This window comes from Petaurus breviceps, unplaced genomic scaffold (genome assembly GCF_028583685.1).
Source record: "Petaurus breviceps papuanus isolate PSGF00001 unplaced genomic scaffold, PetGlider_PUasm1.0 174, whole genome shotgun sequence".
NCBI lineage: Eukaryota > Metazoa > Chordata > Mammalia > Diprotodontia > Petauridae > Petaurus > Petaurus breviceps.
In genome coordinates, this window is record NW_027185761.1 from 24,205,602 (window position 1) to 24,224,583 (window position 18,982).

General features: G+C 38.2%; 1 protein-coding gene across 1 annotated transcript in view; it reads right to left on the minus strand.

The window, feature by feature from the left end:
* Positions 1 to 18,982, minus strand: part of SLC6A11 (solute carrier family 6 member 11) — a 178,938-nt gene that overhangs the window by 157,647 nt on the left and 2,309 nt on the right. Inside the window, exons 2-4 of the mRNA XM_069083947.1 lie at positions 8,431 to 8,565; positions 7,022 to 7,162; positions 1,348 to 1,438 (exon numbers count right to left, since the gene is read on the minus strand). Of these exons, the coding sequence (XP_068940048.1) occupies positions 1,348 to 1,438; positions 7,022 to 7,162; positions 8,431 to 8,565 (367 nt within the window). The remainder of the gene's footprint in view (positions 1 to 1,347; positions 1,439 to 7,021; positions 7,163 to 8,430; positions 8,566 to 18,982) is intronic.

Genomic DNA, 18,982 nt, shown 5'->3' on the forward strand with positions numbered 1-18,982 from the left:
CACTCCGACAGCTCTTTTCTTATCTTCAGCTGAAACCTGCCTCTTTGTACACTATTACCCTTTGATTCTTGTATAACTTTTGAGATAATGATGATGTTGATAAGAAATAGTAAAAATAATAGCTAGCATTTCCATAGCCCTTTAAGATTTGAAAAATGCTTTATAATTGTTATTTCATTTTATACTCATCATCAGTGTGGGGAGTAGCTGCAATTATTATACTCATTTTACAGATGAGGAAATGAATGTAGACAGAGGTGAAGTGACTTGTACAGGGTTAGATAAACGTCTGATTTGAACTCATGCCTCCCTGATGTTCAGCACTCTATCTACTGTATCACCCAGCTACCTATGAGATCAAAAAATTATCCCAAACTGTACAATTAAGGATGGAGATCATTTTTTGTTTTTGTCTTTGCAATCCTTTTTGCATCTCTACCACAGTGCCTTGTTAGCAGTAGCTAGGTGGCATGGAGGCTAGAGCACTGGACTTGGAGTCAAGGACTGAATTCAAACCCTGCCTCAGATACTTACTAGCTATGTGACCCTGGGCAAGTCACTTAACTTTTGTGATCCCTAGTTTCCTCATCTGCAAAATGGGGATAACAATAAAACTTACCACAAAGGGCTGCTGTGAGGACCAAATGAGATTGCATATGTATAGCACCTTATAAACCTCAAACCATATTTAAATGCTAATGCATAATAATGCATAGTAAACACTTAATACAAGTTGATTGGATTGGATTGGTCCATGCCATCTTCTGCATGGAATTCAAGTATTTGAAATCAGTAATCGTGTCTCTCCTCAGTCTTCTCTATAGGTACTTGTACATAGGATTTTAGAGCCAGAAGGGACCTTGAAAGTCATGTAGCCCAACAATTATATTTATCAGATGAAGGAAACTGTCAGATAAGTAATGTGAGCCACTGAGCCAAGATTTGAACCCAGATATTCTCACTATGAATCTAGGTTTCCATTTATGACTCTTCTAGAGGATAAATATGCCCATTGATTAGTATGTTTTAAATATCCTGTTTTCTATTAAAGACAAATACTCAACATTTTACTAAAACTCTTTGAGGTTTAACACCCAATGATACTGATTATCAACGAGTAAAAAGAAACCAAACATCTGAGACCTTAGACTCCCAGTTAAAACCTTTCAAACAGGAAACCAGAGTTATTTTCTCTGGAAAGAAGGGTCCTTGACCCTGAAGCCCAGCAGGGGCAGTGGGGCTCCTATGAGTGCCATATGGCCAGCTGAGCTAGCTCCTTGATTGTCAAATGCTAAAATGAAACATTCCTGGGGCAGAAGGGGGGAGGGAAGTCTTGGTCACACTTACTCCCAAAATTCCATGACAGGTGAGGTGGCATTCTGGAGGGACACCTGGCTGCAGTTACTCACGTTCAGCTTCTGGAACTCCACGCAGCGATCTGCAATGGAAACCAAACAGTGAACCCATGACGTATATCGGCTTCAGTGAGGGGAATGTACCAGGGCAGGAGGGGAGGGTCAGGGAGAAAGTGGGGCCATCTTACCAGCCTCCCCACTCTAAGCAACCTGACCACAAAGGAGACTGTGCCATTCCACTTAACTGAATTCAATTCAATTCAATAATCTGCTTAAGTTCCTACTAATTTCTAGTTACTATGTTAGGACTGGGGATATAATACAGAAATAAAACAGTCCCTACCTTCAATGAGCTTACATGTATAGCATGTACACAAGTATGTAAATATATTCAAGGTATATATTAAGTCATATACATTCAAAAAGGGGCCTGAATGAACAGCTTGTGTACTTATCAACAATAAAAACACTAATAATGAACATTTATACAGGGCAGCTAGGTGGTGTGTCTTGGAATCAGGAAGACTCATCTTCAGGAGTTCAAATCTGGCCTCAGACATTTACCAGCTGTGTGACCCTGGGCAAGTCATTTAACCCTGTTTGCCTCAGTTTCCTCATCTGTAAAATGAGTTGGAGAAGGAAATAGCAAACCACTCCAGTATCTTTGTCAAGAAAACTCTAAATGGGGTCTCTGAATAACAAAGTATTAACCAAGACAATGCGCTCCAGGAAAGCATGTAGACTCCAAAAAATGGTTGCCCCAGGCAGCAACAGGGCTGTTTAGAATTAGAATTAAGGATGGAATAGAGATATCCCTGTAAGTGTACTGCATAATATAGTGGGAAGAACACTGAACTTAAATCCATTGATGTCTTTTATAGATGAGGAAACTGAAACTCATTGAGGTTAAGTGACTTTCCAAAGGACACACAGCTAGTCGGTAGCAGAATCAGGATACAAAGTCAGATCTTCTCACTTCAAGTCCAGAGAATCAAGTATCTATCAGCCAGCATTACAGAATTGAAGATTTATTTCTGGAAGAAATCTGAGAGATCATCTCATTACAGAATTGTGGAGTCATAGATTTAAAGCAGGAGAGATAATCTAACCCAGACTCCTCCCCCTACCTTATACAGGTGAGAAAACTGATGCCTACACAAGTTAGTGGGTTGTTTGATGTCACAGTGGTGAGAATTTGAATTCAGCTCTTCTGACTCCATTTTTTTATTGAACCATGATACCTCCAAAGAGAGCAAAGACTTTGGGTTCATTAAAAATTATATACAATTTCCCAAGCACTATCCAGCCCTTTCTCTTCTATTAAATTCTGGACTCAGTTCCATTGTCCATTTGTAGTGCCCACAGAAGACATACAAACCAATGGATTAATTCAATTGGGTAGTTACTATTGACATCCACTTTTTTTTGAGGAAATGGGGGCTAAGTGAATTTACCCAGGGTCATACAGTTAGTAAGTGTCTGAGGAAGGACTTGAACTCAGGATCTCCTGATTCCAGGGCTGGTACTCTATTTACTGCACCACCTACCGCTTCATCCACTTTTCTTGTGTGAATTATTAGCATGAACTCATTAGAGTAGGGGTTCTTAGCCTAGGAGTCTTTGAAATTGATTTTTATTTTTTAATATTTGTTAACTATTTTAATATAATTGGTTTCTTTTGCGGTCCTGTGCATTTCTTTTCACACATTTACAAGCATTACTCTGAGAAAGCATCCATTGGCTTCTTCACCAGGCTGCCCAGGGGTCCCATGACATACAAAAGGCCGAGTCTCTGTTTAGAGTGTTGGGGGTCTTATCTAGGAGGTTTTCTAGTGTTCCCGAGCTTGATGAAATCAACACAACATCATCTCTGATCAGGAACCACTGTAGGACATAATCATCTGTAGGGGCATTTCTTCACTGAACTTCTTCTACCACAGTGGCAAACACATCTGGGGAGCTGTTCCACTCCACTTGCCTTGCCTCATGTAGTGCCACTTAACACTTCTTCCACAGCAGATAGGGGACTGAGATGTTTAGACTCGGAATACAGAGCATTTTCATCAGGACAGCCTAACTTAATTAGATTTGACACCAAGCTGTCTGCACACTTGCTTTTGGCCTCTCCTTTCTGGTAATTGCTTTGCCTCAGGTAAGCTTCCAGAGGAAATTGGGATGGTACAGGCTGATCTATTTTTCTTTGGGAATTTCCCATTGTTTGTTTTGAATACCTTGTTTAAATAAGGCAGATGAAACTTGTAGCTGTGCCCCATGGTTTCTCATTTTAATCTTTTCTTCTAATTTAGTGCTAGCTTTGCTTTGTTCTAGTCCTTAACACAGTGCCTGGAACTAGTTGGCACTTAATAAATGCTTGTCTCTTTCCTTCTTTCTAGCAGCTTAATGATCCAATTACACAATTGTTGATAGCTGCTTTGGGAATGACTTCCACATCTGGAATACATCTGGAACAAGGCTTTTTCCCCCTTTATCCATATTATCGAATATGATTGATTTGTCTTTTTTGGGTAATGTTCAACTCTCACCATTTCCAGCACTTTTCAACCATTTTGAGAAATGGAATGCAGTCTCAAGTGCTCTCAAATGGACCTATGATCTCAATGATGTAGTTATTTCTTCCAATGCAATAGGTCACACTCAATTCCTTCCTGCCCATCCTGTGGGACTCATGCCTCTGTTCTCCCATAACTTCTCCACAAGTTCTCTAGAAATGTAACTGTCGAAATAAAGGATCTTAGTGTTGGGAGAAACACAACTCCAGAGGCTATTTGTTGCCTGTCCCCATCCTCAGCTGTGTGTTAGAAAAGTGGATGTGCGGTGGAAGGGCAGGGATAAACCATTTTAAATTTCTTAAGGGAAACATTTTTTCCAATAACATACTCACAATATATAGATGTGTCATTTTTATATAGTAAATCCATTTTTGGTCTGGTACCTAGATATATATTGAGCCTGGCTCAGGAAGCTGATATTGTTCAGTCATTTTCAATCCTGTACAACTCTTCATGACTCCATTTAGGGTTCTCTTGGCAAAGATAACTGGAGTAGTTTGCCAGTTCTTTCTCTGAATCATTTTACAGATGAGGAAACTGAGGCAAACAGGGTTAAGTGACTTGTCCAGAATCACACAGCTAATAAGTGTCTGAGGTCAGATTCGGACTCACAAAGCTGAGACTTTCTAACTCCAGGCCTGGCTTTCTATCCACTGCACTACTTAGATGCCCTGATATCAGGAAGACCTGAGTTCAAATTTGTCCTTGGACACTCTGGGGAAAGTCATTTAACTTCTGTTTGCTTCAGTTTCCTCTGCTGTGAAATAAGGATGGCAATAATAGCATTTATCTCCCAGAGTTTTTGTGAGAATCAAATGAGACAATATTTATAAAGAACTGAGCACACAGTAGGTGCTTAATGAATACCTGTTTCCTTCTTTTATTTCTTAAATCTGAACCATTTTTCCCAACATATTTTTTTATCTTCCTCTGTGTTTATATTGAAGTCGTAGAGTAATTAAAGATATATATTGGTTTAATCTGGAGGATCTCATTGAGTTCTTCAGAAGGATTTCCAACTTCCTTACCACCAACAACAGATGGTAAGGAGCAAGCTGTTCTTCAAAAACCTGGTGGTCCTTTGGACATTTCTTTAATGAGAAATGTCTGGCTGGATAAAATGGCATGTCCTCCACTTCCCCTCCTCTCATGCCCTTCTAAACTCTCTGCATTTTTAACTTCCAGACTTATAATTAGCTGAAACTGTTCTCTGCAAAGTCACCAGTGATCTGTTCCTGGCTACTCTCTCCTTTCTGTCTTTTTGTGATTCTACTCCACTCCTCTCCTCTCCTTTCCCCTCCCCTCCCATACTTTGCCCTCCTCTCCGCTTCCCTTCTCTCCCCTCCCCTCCCCTACAATCCTTTCCTTTCCTCTCCTCTTCTTCCCCCTCTCCTCTCCTCTCCTCTCCTCTCAGCTCTCCCTCCCATTCTCTCTTGCTCTCTCTCACACTCTCCCTCCCTTCCCTTCTCTCTTTTCTTCTCTCTTTGTGTCTCTCTGTATCTCTCTCTCTCCTCTGACTTTCCCTTTTCAGTCTATATTCCTGGATCATTATCCACCCAAGCCCACTCCCTCTTCTCTCTACATTCATCTCAATGATTCCCATGGATTCAGTTATTTTATTTATGCAAATGATATCCAGATCCATAGACAACCATGGTCTCCCATGTATTTCCAACTATTTTGTCCTGGAGGTCACATGGGTATTCCAAACTCAACATGTTCAAAACAGAACTCAAAACCTTCCCCTCTTCCAGACTTCCCTGTTACTGTCAATGGCATTACCTTGCTTCTAGTCCCTAAGTTTGCAATTTTGGTGCCATCCTCAGCTCTCCCCCAATACTCCTCCCACATAACCAATTAGTTCTAGATTTTTGGTACATCTCTTGCAAACATCTCCTCCTCTTCACTCCCATAGCAATCACCCCAATTCAAGCTTTCTCCACATCTTGTCTGGACTATCACAATTGATTTCCAATTTCACTCCCTGCTTCAAGTCATTCCCCTCTCCACTCCAACTTCCATGCTAATGCCACAGTGATTTTGCTAAAGCTCAGATCTGATCATGTCATCTCCCTTCTCAATAAGTTTTAGTGGCTTCCAGTTACCTCAAGGATCAAACACAAAATCCTCTATTTTTCATTTAAAGCTTTTTACAGGGCAGTTAGGTGGTGCAGTGAATAGAGCACTGGCCCTGGAGACAGGAGGACCTCAATTCAAATCTGGCCTCAGACACTTGACACACTTACTAGCCATGTGACCTTGGATAAGTCACTTAACCCCAATTTCCCTGCCTTCCCTCCTCCAAAAAGCAAAAAAAAAAATTCCCCCTACCCAAAAAAAGATTTTTACAACCTGGACCTTTTCAAATAACTTAACACAATACTCTCCCTCATGCATTCCATACTGGCCAACTTGATGTTATAATTGATGTACCATTTCTCCTCCCTATGCTTTTTTATGACTTGTCCCCAGTTCCTGGCATGTTCTCTCTCTCTCACAAACTCTGACTCTTAGATTCCCTTGCTTTCTTCAAGATTCAGCCTAAGTACTACCTCCTTCAAGAGGTCTAAGAATGTATTTCCTCTTCCAGTATTAGAAAATTCCAGAGTTGGAAGAAACTTCAGTCATCATCTTTTCCAGCCCATACCAGAAAAATAATCCACTTTATAATATGTTTGACAAGTGTTCACCCAGTCATTGCTTAGAGATTTCAAGTGAGGGGGAACCCATAATTTCTCAAGAATTTCTATTTTTGCATAGCATTAATCAGAAAGATTTCCTTCTATGAAAACTAAATGTGCCCCAATGCAACTCCCAAACTTTGTTCCAATTTTGGCCCCTTGAGACAATCATAACAAATCTAATCCCCCTTCTGTGTTACAATCCTTTAAATACTTGAAAGAAGAAATCATGTCCCTTCCCCCACATCTTATCTTCTTCAAGCTAAATAGACTCAATTCCATATAACATGAACTCAAAGACTTCTACCATCTTGTTTATGCCCTTCTGAATCCTTTCCATTTTATACCACATTCTAGCACAGCCACAAATAGGGAATTGTCCTGGGCTCATTGAGGGAGGATTTCTGGTTCCTACCTGTATTCCATTCATGCCCACAGGTGGCCCAGGGTAGCTCCGTGGTGAAACAGTTGAACAGGTAGAAAATAGCCCATGCTAGAATGATGATGTAGTATACATTTAAGTGGGCCTCAATCACTTGAGTTGCATAGCCAATGCCTGAAGAGGGAAAACAAGAAACAGACCCCAATCACTCAATCCTTTCACCCTTCTCAAGGCTCTCAGCCGGGGTTCTCAGTTTCATACTTTTGATTCAATTCAATTTATATAATTTCAGTTCTATTCAGTTCAATTCAATTCAACAAAAATGTATTAAGTGCCTACTATAGGCAAGATATTATGCAGAATTCCCATCCTTAAAAAGCTTAAGTTCTCTGGGGAAGTAGAGGAGGAACTTTAACATTACTCATACATCATATAGCACAGCCATATGCACACAAATACACACATATATACATACACACATATAATATTAACTCATTCGAGTAATTTTTAAGCACCCACTATGTGCCTGGCATCTTTACAGAGCAGGAAGGAATATGAATACACAGTAAAAGCTATGGGTGAATGTTGTAAGAAATGGATCCATTAACAGAACAGAGCTTTGGCTATAAAGATGATCATTAGGTATGAGGATAAGGTATATGGGACAGGAAACAAAAATGTAAAAGATAACACCATCCACTATGATGATGGCATTGTTTGGCATTCTTTTTTCCTAGAAAGGAAGGTTGGGAATATCTTTAGAGTCAGGAAACATTCAATCCTATGTCCCACAGAATCTGTTTTTCCTGCCTAATCATTAGAGTATATAATAGGAGAAAAGGGAAATAGGGATTTATGTTAAAATACTAACAGTAGCCTTATTAATAATAGCAAAAATGACTAGAAACAATTCACTTATGCTCTGACTAGGAAATTGCTAAACAAATTATGGTAAATGGAAGGAATGAAATATTTTTGCATGGCAAGAAATGATATGTGAAGTTTTCAATGAAACAAACATATACATGCTTACAGATACCCATCCAATACATACCAACACATATGTGGCTACATGTCCATATTGTATATGAGCATAGATAAACATATACTACATACATATACACATAGAGAAATGTATGCATGTACCCAGGTTCAAAGTAGGCTCTCTAGCTATTATCATAGGAAAATTATTTAACCTTTCAGTCCCTGGCAATTCCCTAAGATTATAATTACTGACTATACTGGAAGGCCCCATGTAGGAAGGAAAGACCACTAATGTGGCCTTTCCATGCCAAAAGTTACCAACCCTGATGAAAACATAGAACCAGATTTTTTTAAATGCACATACAAATATACATAATAAGCATGCACATGGTCACATATACATGCACAACTCTATGATCATGCATATATAAACATGTATTATGGATCCTGAAACTTACCTTCAAACAAAGGGCAAATTTTCCTCCAGCATGTAATGCCACCTTCACTAGTAAACTGCCCCAGGGCTGTCTCCAGAAAAAACACAGGTATTCCGCAGCATATAAAAAACACCACATATGGAATCAGGAAAGCACCTGCCACAAAATACAGTCAGAGGAAATCAGTTTACTGACACCACTTCAGGACTTATTCTCTGAGTTTCAAAATCTACTTGCACGTATTTTGAAGGCTCAGGTGGTGAATTCAGCTATCAGTACATCTACTTACTCCTAAAAAACTGTATGTCTTCTTTCCCTCCTCAGCTACGTTCTTGTTGTTAAAAAGATCACCTTTATCCAAGAAGTGAACCAACCACAAATGATCTTTTCCATAAGCAAAGGCTTTCAGAGAGCTGTGTGTTACAGCATTGATCAGACACAAAATATCTTTTTAGTGGGGATCCCATAGGGAGAAAAGTATTAAAAAGGGTGCAACAAAGACAGCTTTGAATTCATTTAGGAAAAGTGATTATATGGAAGATGGAGGATTAGAGGCAACCCAGCTGAACTCTTTCAATACTTTCCTCCAAACATCTTTAAAATAACACCTCAAATAAAATTTTGGAGTGGCAGAACCAACAAAATGTCAGGGTGAGACATTTTTTTTCCTGGCTAAGAAAACTTAGGAAGTCAGCAGGAGAAGTTTATGACAGCAGGATGGAAGTCTGTTGGGAGCTTATAAACATGGCAGCAACAAGTGACCTCAGCAATAGCAACAGCAGCTTCAGGAGCTCTTAGCCTAGAGACAGTAAGGGAGTTGGACAACTGTTCAGAAAGAGATTACAGGGGATCCTAAACTGGCACTGGGTATAGTTGCTACTGATTGGCAATTCTATTGCCTATACAAAGTTCTAAGCTACAGTTCCAGGGTGGAGAGGAAGAATGGGAGTCTGAGACAAGGGAGTAGGGGTCCTGGTCACATTCCAAGGAAAAAAAATGCTAGTACTTGTGGCTACAGAGGACCAGGGTCTTTTCCTGGGTAAATATCAGAGTGTTGACCAGGAAAGCAGTGGCTATATCTCTCCCAGGCAAGCACCAAAAACTTGCAGCAGCACTGGCTCTTAAAATAGTAGCAAAAACGCCTGAAGTTTGGGACAGTGGCTCCCAATACCCAGGTGAAAAGAATTCAACTTTAATGTAAAGTTTAAAGTCAAGAAATAGGCTGAAAACATGAGCAAACAACAACAAAAAAGAATTTGACCATAAAAAGCTACTACAGTGGCAGGGCAGACAGAGATACACACTGAGAAGACAACAATGTGAAAACAATTACAAACAAAGTCTCAAAAAAATGTTAATTGGACTCAAGCTCAAGAAGAAATACCTGAAAGAGTTAAAGAGAAGATGGCATAGTAAAAGCACAAACTTGGTGCAGGCTCCCCTCCAATCACTTCCAATACATGTAAAAAATTACTCTAAACAAACTTTAGAGCTGCAGAACCCACAAAGAGACAAAGAGAAACAAAGCTCTTGCTGAAAGAAGTCCAGCAGGCTGACAGGAAGGATCTATTGCACCAGGCTGGGAGCTGAGCACAGCCCCATGTGAGCCATGTGGTTGCTGGCCCTAGGGCAGCTCTGACTAGTGGCTGGCCTGGAGCAGACTTCAAGAGAATCACCAGCAACTGTGGTGGTTTCCAGACTTATCAACTCATAAATGCCAAAAAGAAAGTAAAAGGTCAGTGTGGAACTTTGTGGGAACACAGAGACTGAGAGCTTGATCTGCCCCCTGCCCCTGGGGTGAGAAGCAGTGGAGGCACGTGGCTGCACAGCCACCATTGCCTGGCTGTCTCACAAGCTCCTGGCTTGCAAATTGCAGGGGGACCAAACCTTCATCCAGAGGGTAATTGCTCTTGCTTTAACTTGCTTGGATCTGGATTGAGGTTTTGGGTGGTGGTCCTGCAGTGTGTGACCAGTGAGCCAGAGCTTGTGGTGTCCAAAAAAAGGGCACCCAACTAATAGCTCTAGCAGCTGCAAAAACCCCAGTGATTTGGGATGAAGCTCTCTCCATTCTGGAAGCAGGGTTCTACTGTGGCAAAGCACTCAAAAGTCAAGTAATCGACTGGCAAGATGAGCAAGCCCAGGAAACATAATCAAACAATAGATTCCTTTGGTGGGGGGACAAGAAGGATCAAGGTATGGAGTGGAAGGAAGACAGTGAAGTTAGAATTCCTGCATCAAAAGCATCCAATAAAAATATGAATTGGTTACAGGCCATGGAGGAGCTGAAGAAGGATTTTGAAAATCAAGTAAGAGAAGTAGAGAAAAAATTGGGAAGAGAAATTAGAATGATGCAAGAAAATCATGAAAAGTGAGCCAACAGCCTGCTAAAGGAGACCCAAAAATACACTGAAGAAAATAACACATTAAAAATTAGACTAACTCAAATGGCAAAATAGGCTCAAAAAGCCAGTGAGGAGAAGAATGCCTTAAAAAGCTGATTTTTCCAGACAGAAAAGGAATTTCAAAAACTCACTGAAGAGAATAACTCCTTCAAAAGAATATTGGAGCAACTGGAAACTAATGACTTTATGATAAATGAAGATACTATAAAACAGATCCAAACAAATGTAAAAATAGAAGGCAATGTGAAATATCTCAATGGAAAAACCACTGACCTAGAAAGTAGATCCAGGAGAGATAATTTAAAAATTATTGGACTACATGAAAGCCATGATAAAAAAAAAGTCTAAACACCATCTTTCAAGAAATTATCAAGCAAAATTTTCCTGATATTCTAGAGCCAGAGGGATAAATAGAAATTGGAAGAATTCACCAATCACCTTTTGAAAATGATCCCAAAAAGAAACTCCTAGGAATATTATAGCCAAATTCCAGAGTTCCCAGGTCAAGGAGAAACTACTGCAAGTAGTCAGGAAGAAACAATTTGAGTACTGTGGAAACACAATCAGGATAACACAAGACCTAGCATCTTCTACATTCAGGGACTTAAGGGCTTGGAATGTGATATTCTGGAGGTCAAAGGATGTAGGACTAAAACCAAGAATCACATGCCCAGAAAAACTGAGAATAATGCTACAGGGCAAAATATGGTCATTCAATGAAATGGAGGATTTTCAAGCATTCTTGATGAAAAAACCAGAGTTGAACAGAAAATTTGACTTTCAACTACAAGAAGCAAGAGAAGCATGAGAAGGTAAACAAGAAAAAGAAATCATAAGGAACTTTTTAAAGTTGAACCATTTACATTCCAACATGGAAAAATGATCATTTTAACTCATAAGACTGTTCTCAGTATGAGGATAGTTGAAGAGAATATATGTGTATATATACATATATTTTTATATATAGGAGGATGTATGTGTATATAAATATTTATGTGAGTGTGGAAATATGTATGTTCATGTATACATAGACAGAGGGCACAGGATGAGTTGAATATGAAGGGATGATATCTAAAAATAAAATTAAAAGGTGAGAGAGGAATTTATTGAGAGGAGAAAGGAGGAGTTAGATTAGGGTAAATTATCTCATGTAAAAGAGGCAAGAGAAAATTGTTACAATGGAGGGGAAGAATACGGAGGTGAAAGGGAATGGAACAACCTTATTCTCATTGAATTTGGCTTAACAAGGGAATAACATACACCCTCAGTTGGGTATCTTACCCTACAGGAAAATAGGGGGGTAGGGGATAGGAGGGAGCATGATAGCAGGGAGGGCATATTGAGGGAAAGGGTAGTTAGAAGAAAACATTTTTGAAAAGGGATAGGGTCAAAGAAGAAAATGGAATAAGTGGGGGGAGAGGCAGGATAGGATGGAGGGAAATATAGTTGGTCTTTCATAATATCACAACTATGGAAATGATTTGGGTACCTGCACATGTACAACCTATATTTAATTGCTTGTGTTCCCAGTGGGGGCTAGTGAAGAGGGAAGAAGGGAAAATATCTGGAACTCAATGTTTTAAAAACAAATGTTTAAAAAAAATTTTTTACATGCAACTGGGAATGTGCAGGCTCTGGTGTATAGGGGTCCATCTTGCCCTGCTAGAAAGTTAGGGGGCTGATGGGGGAGAATATAGGGGAGAATGGACTGGAGGAAAGGGTATTCAGTGGGCTTACTACTTTGGGGTGAGGAGTAGGGGAAAGATGGGGAGAAAAAATTGTAACTCAAAATCTTGTGGAAATGAATGTTGAGAACAAAAAATAAATCAATATTAAAAAAATAAAAAGAGTTAGAGTAAGATAAGAGTGGTAGACAAATATATCAGGAAAGGGAAGAACAGTTAAAGAAAATTATGAAAATAGAACTAATGGCTTGGTTAAAAAAAGAGGCACCAAAAATACTGAAGAAAAGAACATATTAAAAACAGAATAGGCAAAATGGAAAAAGAAGTACAAAATCTCACTGAAAAAAAGTAATTCCTCAAAAATTAGAATTGGGTAAGTGGAAGCTAATAGTTCCATGAGAACACAGCACAATAACAACAAAGTCAAAAGAATGAAAAAGAAAAAAAACAGAAGAAAATCTGAAACATCTCATCAGAAAAACAGATAACCTGGAAAATAGATCAATAGGTATGGAGAACCTGTGGCTTTGAGGCCACATGTAGCCCTTTGGGTCCTCAAGTGCAGCCTTTTGACTGAAATCTGAAATTCACAGGACAAATCCCCTTAATAAAAAGATTTGTTCTACAAAATTTGGACTCAGTTAAAAGGCTGCACCCAAGGACTGAGAAGGCCACATCTGGCCTTGAGGCTGCAGGTGCCCCACCCCTGGGTCATGGAAAGATCATTTAAGAATTATTGGATTACTGAAAGCCATGATCAAAGAAGAACCTAGACAACATATTTTAAGAATTTATCAAGGAAAACTGTCCCTATATCTTAGATTCAGAGATAAATGACTTTGAAAGTATCCACTGATCACCTCCTAAAAGAGATCCCAGTATGAAAACTCCCAGGAATATTATAACCAAATTCCATATGTCCCAGATCAAAGAGAAAATACTCCAAGCAGCCAGAAAGAAACAATTAAAATAGTGTGGAGCCACAATCAGGATCATACAAGATTTAGCAGCCCCCACATTACAGGTCAGAAGGGCTTGGAATATGATATCCTGGAAGGCAAAGGATCTAGGATCACAATCAAGAAAAACCTACCCAATAAAACTCGGTATAATCCTTTGGGAGGGGGAGATGGATATTTAATGAAATAGAGGACTTTCAAGCATTCCTGATGAAAAGAGCAGAGCTGAATAGAAAATTGAACATTCAACCACAATACTTAAGATAAACATAAAAAGGTAAACATAAAAGAGTAATCATAAGATCTTCAACAAAGTTAAACTGTTTACATTCCTATATGGGAAAGTGATACATGTAACTCCTAAGAATTTTTATCATTTTTAGGGCAGATAAAAGAAGTTCACATTGACAGAAAATATGGATATGAGTTGATGCTATTGGAATAATCTCCAATAAAAGTAAATGGATGAGAAAGAGGCATGCCTGGGAAAAGGTGAAAGGAAGAGGTAGAACGTGGACATTTTCTCACATAAAAGAGGTGTTTATGGAAGAGCTTTTATAGTGGAGGGGAAAATAGAGAGAGGTGGAAGGCAATGCTACAACCTCACTCTCATCACAATTGGTTCAAAGAGGGGAAAATACAGATACACACACACTCAGTTGTGTATAGAAATATAACTTATCCAAAAGGGAAATAGGAGGGGAAGGGGATAAGAGAAAGGAGGAGGATGATAAAAGGGAGGACAGAGTAAGGGAGGCAGTGGTTAGAAGTAAAACAGACTCTTGAGGAGGGACAGAATAAAAGACATACACAGAGAGGAAGAAACAGAAGAAAATGGGATGGAGGGAAATATACAGTTAATAATCACAACTGTGAATGTGAATGGAATGAACTCACCCATAAAATGGAAATGAATAGCAGAATGGATTATAAACTAGATCATAAACCCAATACGTTGTTTCCAAGAGACATACTTGAAACAGAAATACATACAGAGTTAAAATAAAGGACTGGAGCAGAATATATTATTCTTCAGCAGAAATAAAAAAAACAGGGGTAGCAATAATGATCTCAGACAAAGCAAAAGTAGATCTAATTAAAAGTAATAATCAGGGAAACTACATTTTGCTAAAAGGTACCAGACAATGAAGTAATATAAATTGTTTTTTTTACAAGTTTCTCCGATATAAGTCTCCTATCTCAAACATTTTCTCACCTTTATTTTTCTTGCTTTTTTGAAATATAGCTAATACAGAATACATTTTACATGATTTCACATGTATAATTGATATCATATTGCTTGCCTTCTCAGTGGGTGTAGGAGAGGATGAAGAGAAAGGGACAGAATTTGTAACTCAAAATTTGGAAAGAAAAGATTAATTAAAATAAATGAATAATGAAAACAAAAATACTTTTTTAAAAAGAGATTATGTGGATTTGGAATAGGGCAATGAAACTTCATATCCTTTGACTCACCTACTTGGGTTTATATCCCAGAGATATCAATGAGAGAAAGAAAGGTCACGTATATGCTAAAATTTCCATAGAAGCATTTTTTGGTGTGTGTCTTGCAGTAAATTATGCATTTCTTCACAAAACTATATTAAAAAGTTGTCTATAAGTGGAGGAATGGATGCAGAAATTTGAAGCATGAATGTAAAAGATTACTATATCACTATAACCACAAATTTAAAGAACTCACACAATCATAGGAAGATTTGTATAAGTTGATATAGAGCGAATTAATAGAGTGAATTAAACAGAACTAGACAGATAATATTCCCAATGACTAAAATAATGTGAATGAAAACAACCATAAAAGATGACCAAATTCAGATACATTGCAATGACCAGTCTTGGCCCTCTTCTTAAGATACTGAAACACATTCCATTGAGAGGGACTATGGGAATAGACTGTTGCATATTCTGCCAGTCATGGTTGTTTTGCTAATAGGTTTTCCTTAACTATTTTGCCCTGTTACAAGGAAGGGTTTAAGGGGGAGGGAAGTGTGGTTAATTGAGAACTGAGTATGTTTCTGAGGGGGGAAAAGGTATCAAAATCTTTAAAGAAAAGAAATAGTGGCTCTTGTTTTCTGTCTCTGTCTCTCTGTCTGTCTCTGTCTCTGTTTCTCTCTCTCCAGGATTATATATTAATATATAATTACATATATATAAACTTAATAATTAATTTAATAAATAATGTAATAAAGTAAAACAATCTGTTAGATGAAGGCTTAATTTAAAATGTCACTGTACTGAAGTAAGTCACCTTGAAAACTGTGCTTAATGTCTGGTTATAGAAGCAGCATATTGATGCAGTGGATAAAATGCTGGGCCTAGAAACAGGAAGAACTAAGTTCAAATCCCATTTGTCATTAATTACTATCACTAGGACCCTGGAGAGTTCATTTAATATCTGTATATCTCATGGAACTACTGAGGAAATCACTGATCCTTATGCCTCTGTCCATTCCTTTAATCTGTTTGATGAGTACAGATGTTATCTAATAGCTAGATAGAAGGTAAACTTCTTGGGGGTTAGGGACTACTTCTCTTTTATCTTTGTGTCACCTTCATCTGGCATATAATAGATGCTTAATAAATACCTGTAAATTAAATTATTGATCTAGCTATCTGCTGGCAGACTGGGAAGATAGTAGTTCCTTCAAGACAAAACATTCCTCTTCACTCAGTTTATGCTACAATGGTTAAACTTGATCTCTGAATTTTTCAGTGGTCAAACCCATTTCAATATTTCATATTAGCCAATAATTACACTAAATTACTAAAGGGATCCAATGAGTTGATTTGTTTAAATGTAGAAAAAGTGTTCAACAAATGCCATCTCTTTGCTAAGGAATAAAAGGGGTTTTTTAGTTGAGTTTTGTTTCATTATTTGGAGATGATTCAACACTGTAAATCATTATGTAATTTTTTAAAAGCAAAATTCCACCTGACATTTGGTGTGTAATCTAAACATGCGTCTTTAACTTTAATAAGACCCCAAACACCTTTGTCCTATTCATTGACAAGAGAACACATATTTAAAAAGCTCTTCCAAAGGACCTTTGAGATGTCCATTGAAGATGAAAATGTAGGCATATATACATACATAAACATATGTCTGTACATGTGTGTGCATGTTACACATACCCAAGGGAAGATTTAGGGACATCAGCTTAAAAGCTAAATAACTGGAATCCTAAAATATTACAGAGGGAGAAGAAACTTTAGAGATCATCTTATCCAATCTCTTACTTTTATAGATGAGGAAAATAAGACAGGAGTAGTGAAATGTCTGGTTGGAGTAAGTGAGTCGGCTAAGCTGAGGTCTCCTGGATCTCTATGAGACCTTTTCCCACTACAGCACGCCACTGGACTTTTCTCAGTGAAACTTTTCCTTTTGTATTTTTATGCTAGAATTTGGAAACCTGCTGTGGCAGTGAGCACCAAAGTATTAAAGAAAGATTTTTCTAAATTGTTAATTGCCAGATCCCTTTTCCTTAACAGAGCAAAGTATCATAGAACTTATTTCAGAATACAGACGTCATTTTGGCAGAGGATGTTAGCTCTTTTGCTATTATGTTCCCAAAACAATGTTTTTAAAATTTATCCTTCGGTCGCGATAGTTGATGTCTTTGTTGTTGGACCCTTCCCCTACTTCTTCAGATTGACAAGGCATCTGTAATTTAGAGTCTTAGAGATCTGTGTGGGGCACTGAGAAGAGAGAGAGACAGAGAGAGAGACCAAGAGAGACAGAGAGGAGATGAACTCAGGACTTCCTATCTTCCCTCTACCCATTATACCCAGTACTAGGACATAAAAGGGAGAGGTTTTCGACATGACACCAAATTGGATAACTCGGAGACTAGAATCAGAGCATTGGCAATGGCTTTCCCACAGCAGAAGGCAGGACGGCAGTTTTGCTTCCCAGACCTAGCTCTCATACAAACACTGCTAAAGCCCCCTCATTACCAGTGCTGAGCAGACTCAGATCAACTTGCTCTATTTATGCAAGTCTCCAAAGAAAACAGCTCAAACCAAGAAGTGGCCCTTCTCTTCTGTTCTCACCATTCCACTGGCACAGAAAGAGCCTTGAGAAATAGGCTTTGGACAGATGGAAAACATCCTATATGCAAAATGAGCTACTTGAGTGTGTTGGTTTGTTTTTTAAGGCAGTGTCACTATAACGTAAGTGGGAAAAACATCCGGTGGGCTTGTAAAAATCTTGTAGAAATCATGCAAACAAGATTTAGGGTTTCTTTGGTGGTGGAGGAGGCAACTTCCAATGAGAATTCATTGATATCTGAAGAGCGTTCAAATAGTTAATAAGCATCAATTGTCTCAGCAAGGGGGGGGGGGCAGGGGACAGAGGGAAAGATAGAATTTGAAACTCAAAACTTTCAAAAAATGTTACAATTATTTTTAACATTTAGTTAGGGAAAAGATAAAAGTTATTAAAATAATTGTAAAAATCAATAATAATATTAATAACTAGTATTTATATAGTGCTTTAAGGTGTGCAAAACATTTTACAAATATCTCATTTGATCCTTACAATAACCTTGTGAGATAGATATCTCCATTTTACAAATGATGAAATAGGCAGATAGAGGATAAATGACTCTCCCAAAGTCACACACCTAGTGTCTGAGGTAAAATTTGAACTCAGCTCTAACTGTAAATTATCTCCTTTTTCCTGGACTGAATTTACTGATCCTTGATGACTCTATGACTTCACCATGCAAACTATTTTTTAAAAGTGTTACAAATAATTACTAAATAAAAAGATGGAACTAGAGAATTTCCTAAGAGGTGCATTGATACTAAATAATTACATATTAAATATTTTCTTTTGCTTTTGCTATGGGTGACTGTTTGCAAGACTAGCTAAAACTCATTGCACCATCCCCAAAGTGTCTAGTAAGCAGTATCTAGCCAGACCCCATCATTTTATGATGGAGAAATCAAAGACTAGAAGGAGGAGACTTGGACAACTGCCTAAGAGTAGTACCCACCTAAACACTTCTTTAGGCTACCGAGTTAGTGTAACTATTGTGTGCAGTGAGGCTCTTTGTAAATAACACAGATAGTCAACTGGTCCCTCCTATCCCCATTGAAGGGAAATCTGTCTTCTGCACAGGCTTCATGTTCTGGCTATTCTTTCTTTCCTCTGGGGCAGAAACAAGTAGTAGGACCTTTTAGTAGTGTTTTTTTTTAAGTTGGACCTTTGTATGATAATAATTTTATATTTAGTATCTGTGGATTGAGAAAATTCAGGACAACAAAAGGCTCCTTTGAATTCTATAATTATTTTAAATGAATTTACATTTATTTGTCAAAACAATATCTGCAAACATTTGGAAGATATGTATTACATAATGTATGTGTGTGTACATATATATGTATATATATATAAAATATGTATATAATAGATGTATTATATGATTGGAAGGGCATATTATTTAGTCCACAGAAGGAATATTCACTTAGTTATGGATTCCCAGAACCAACTACACAAGCTTCC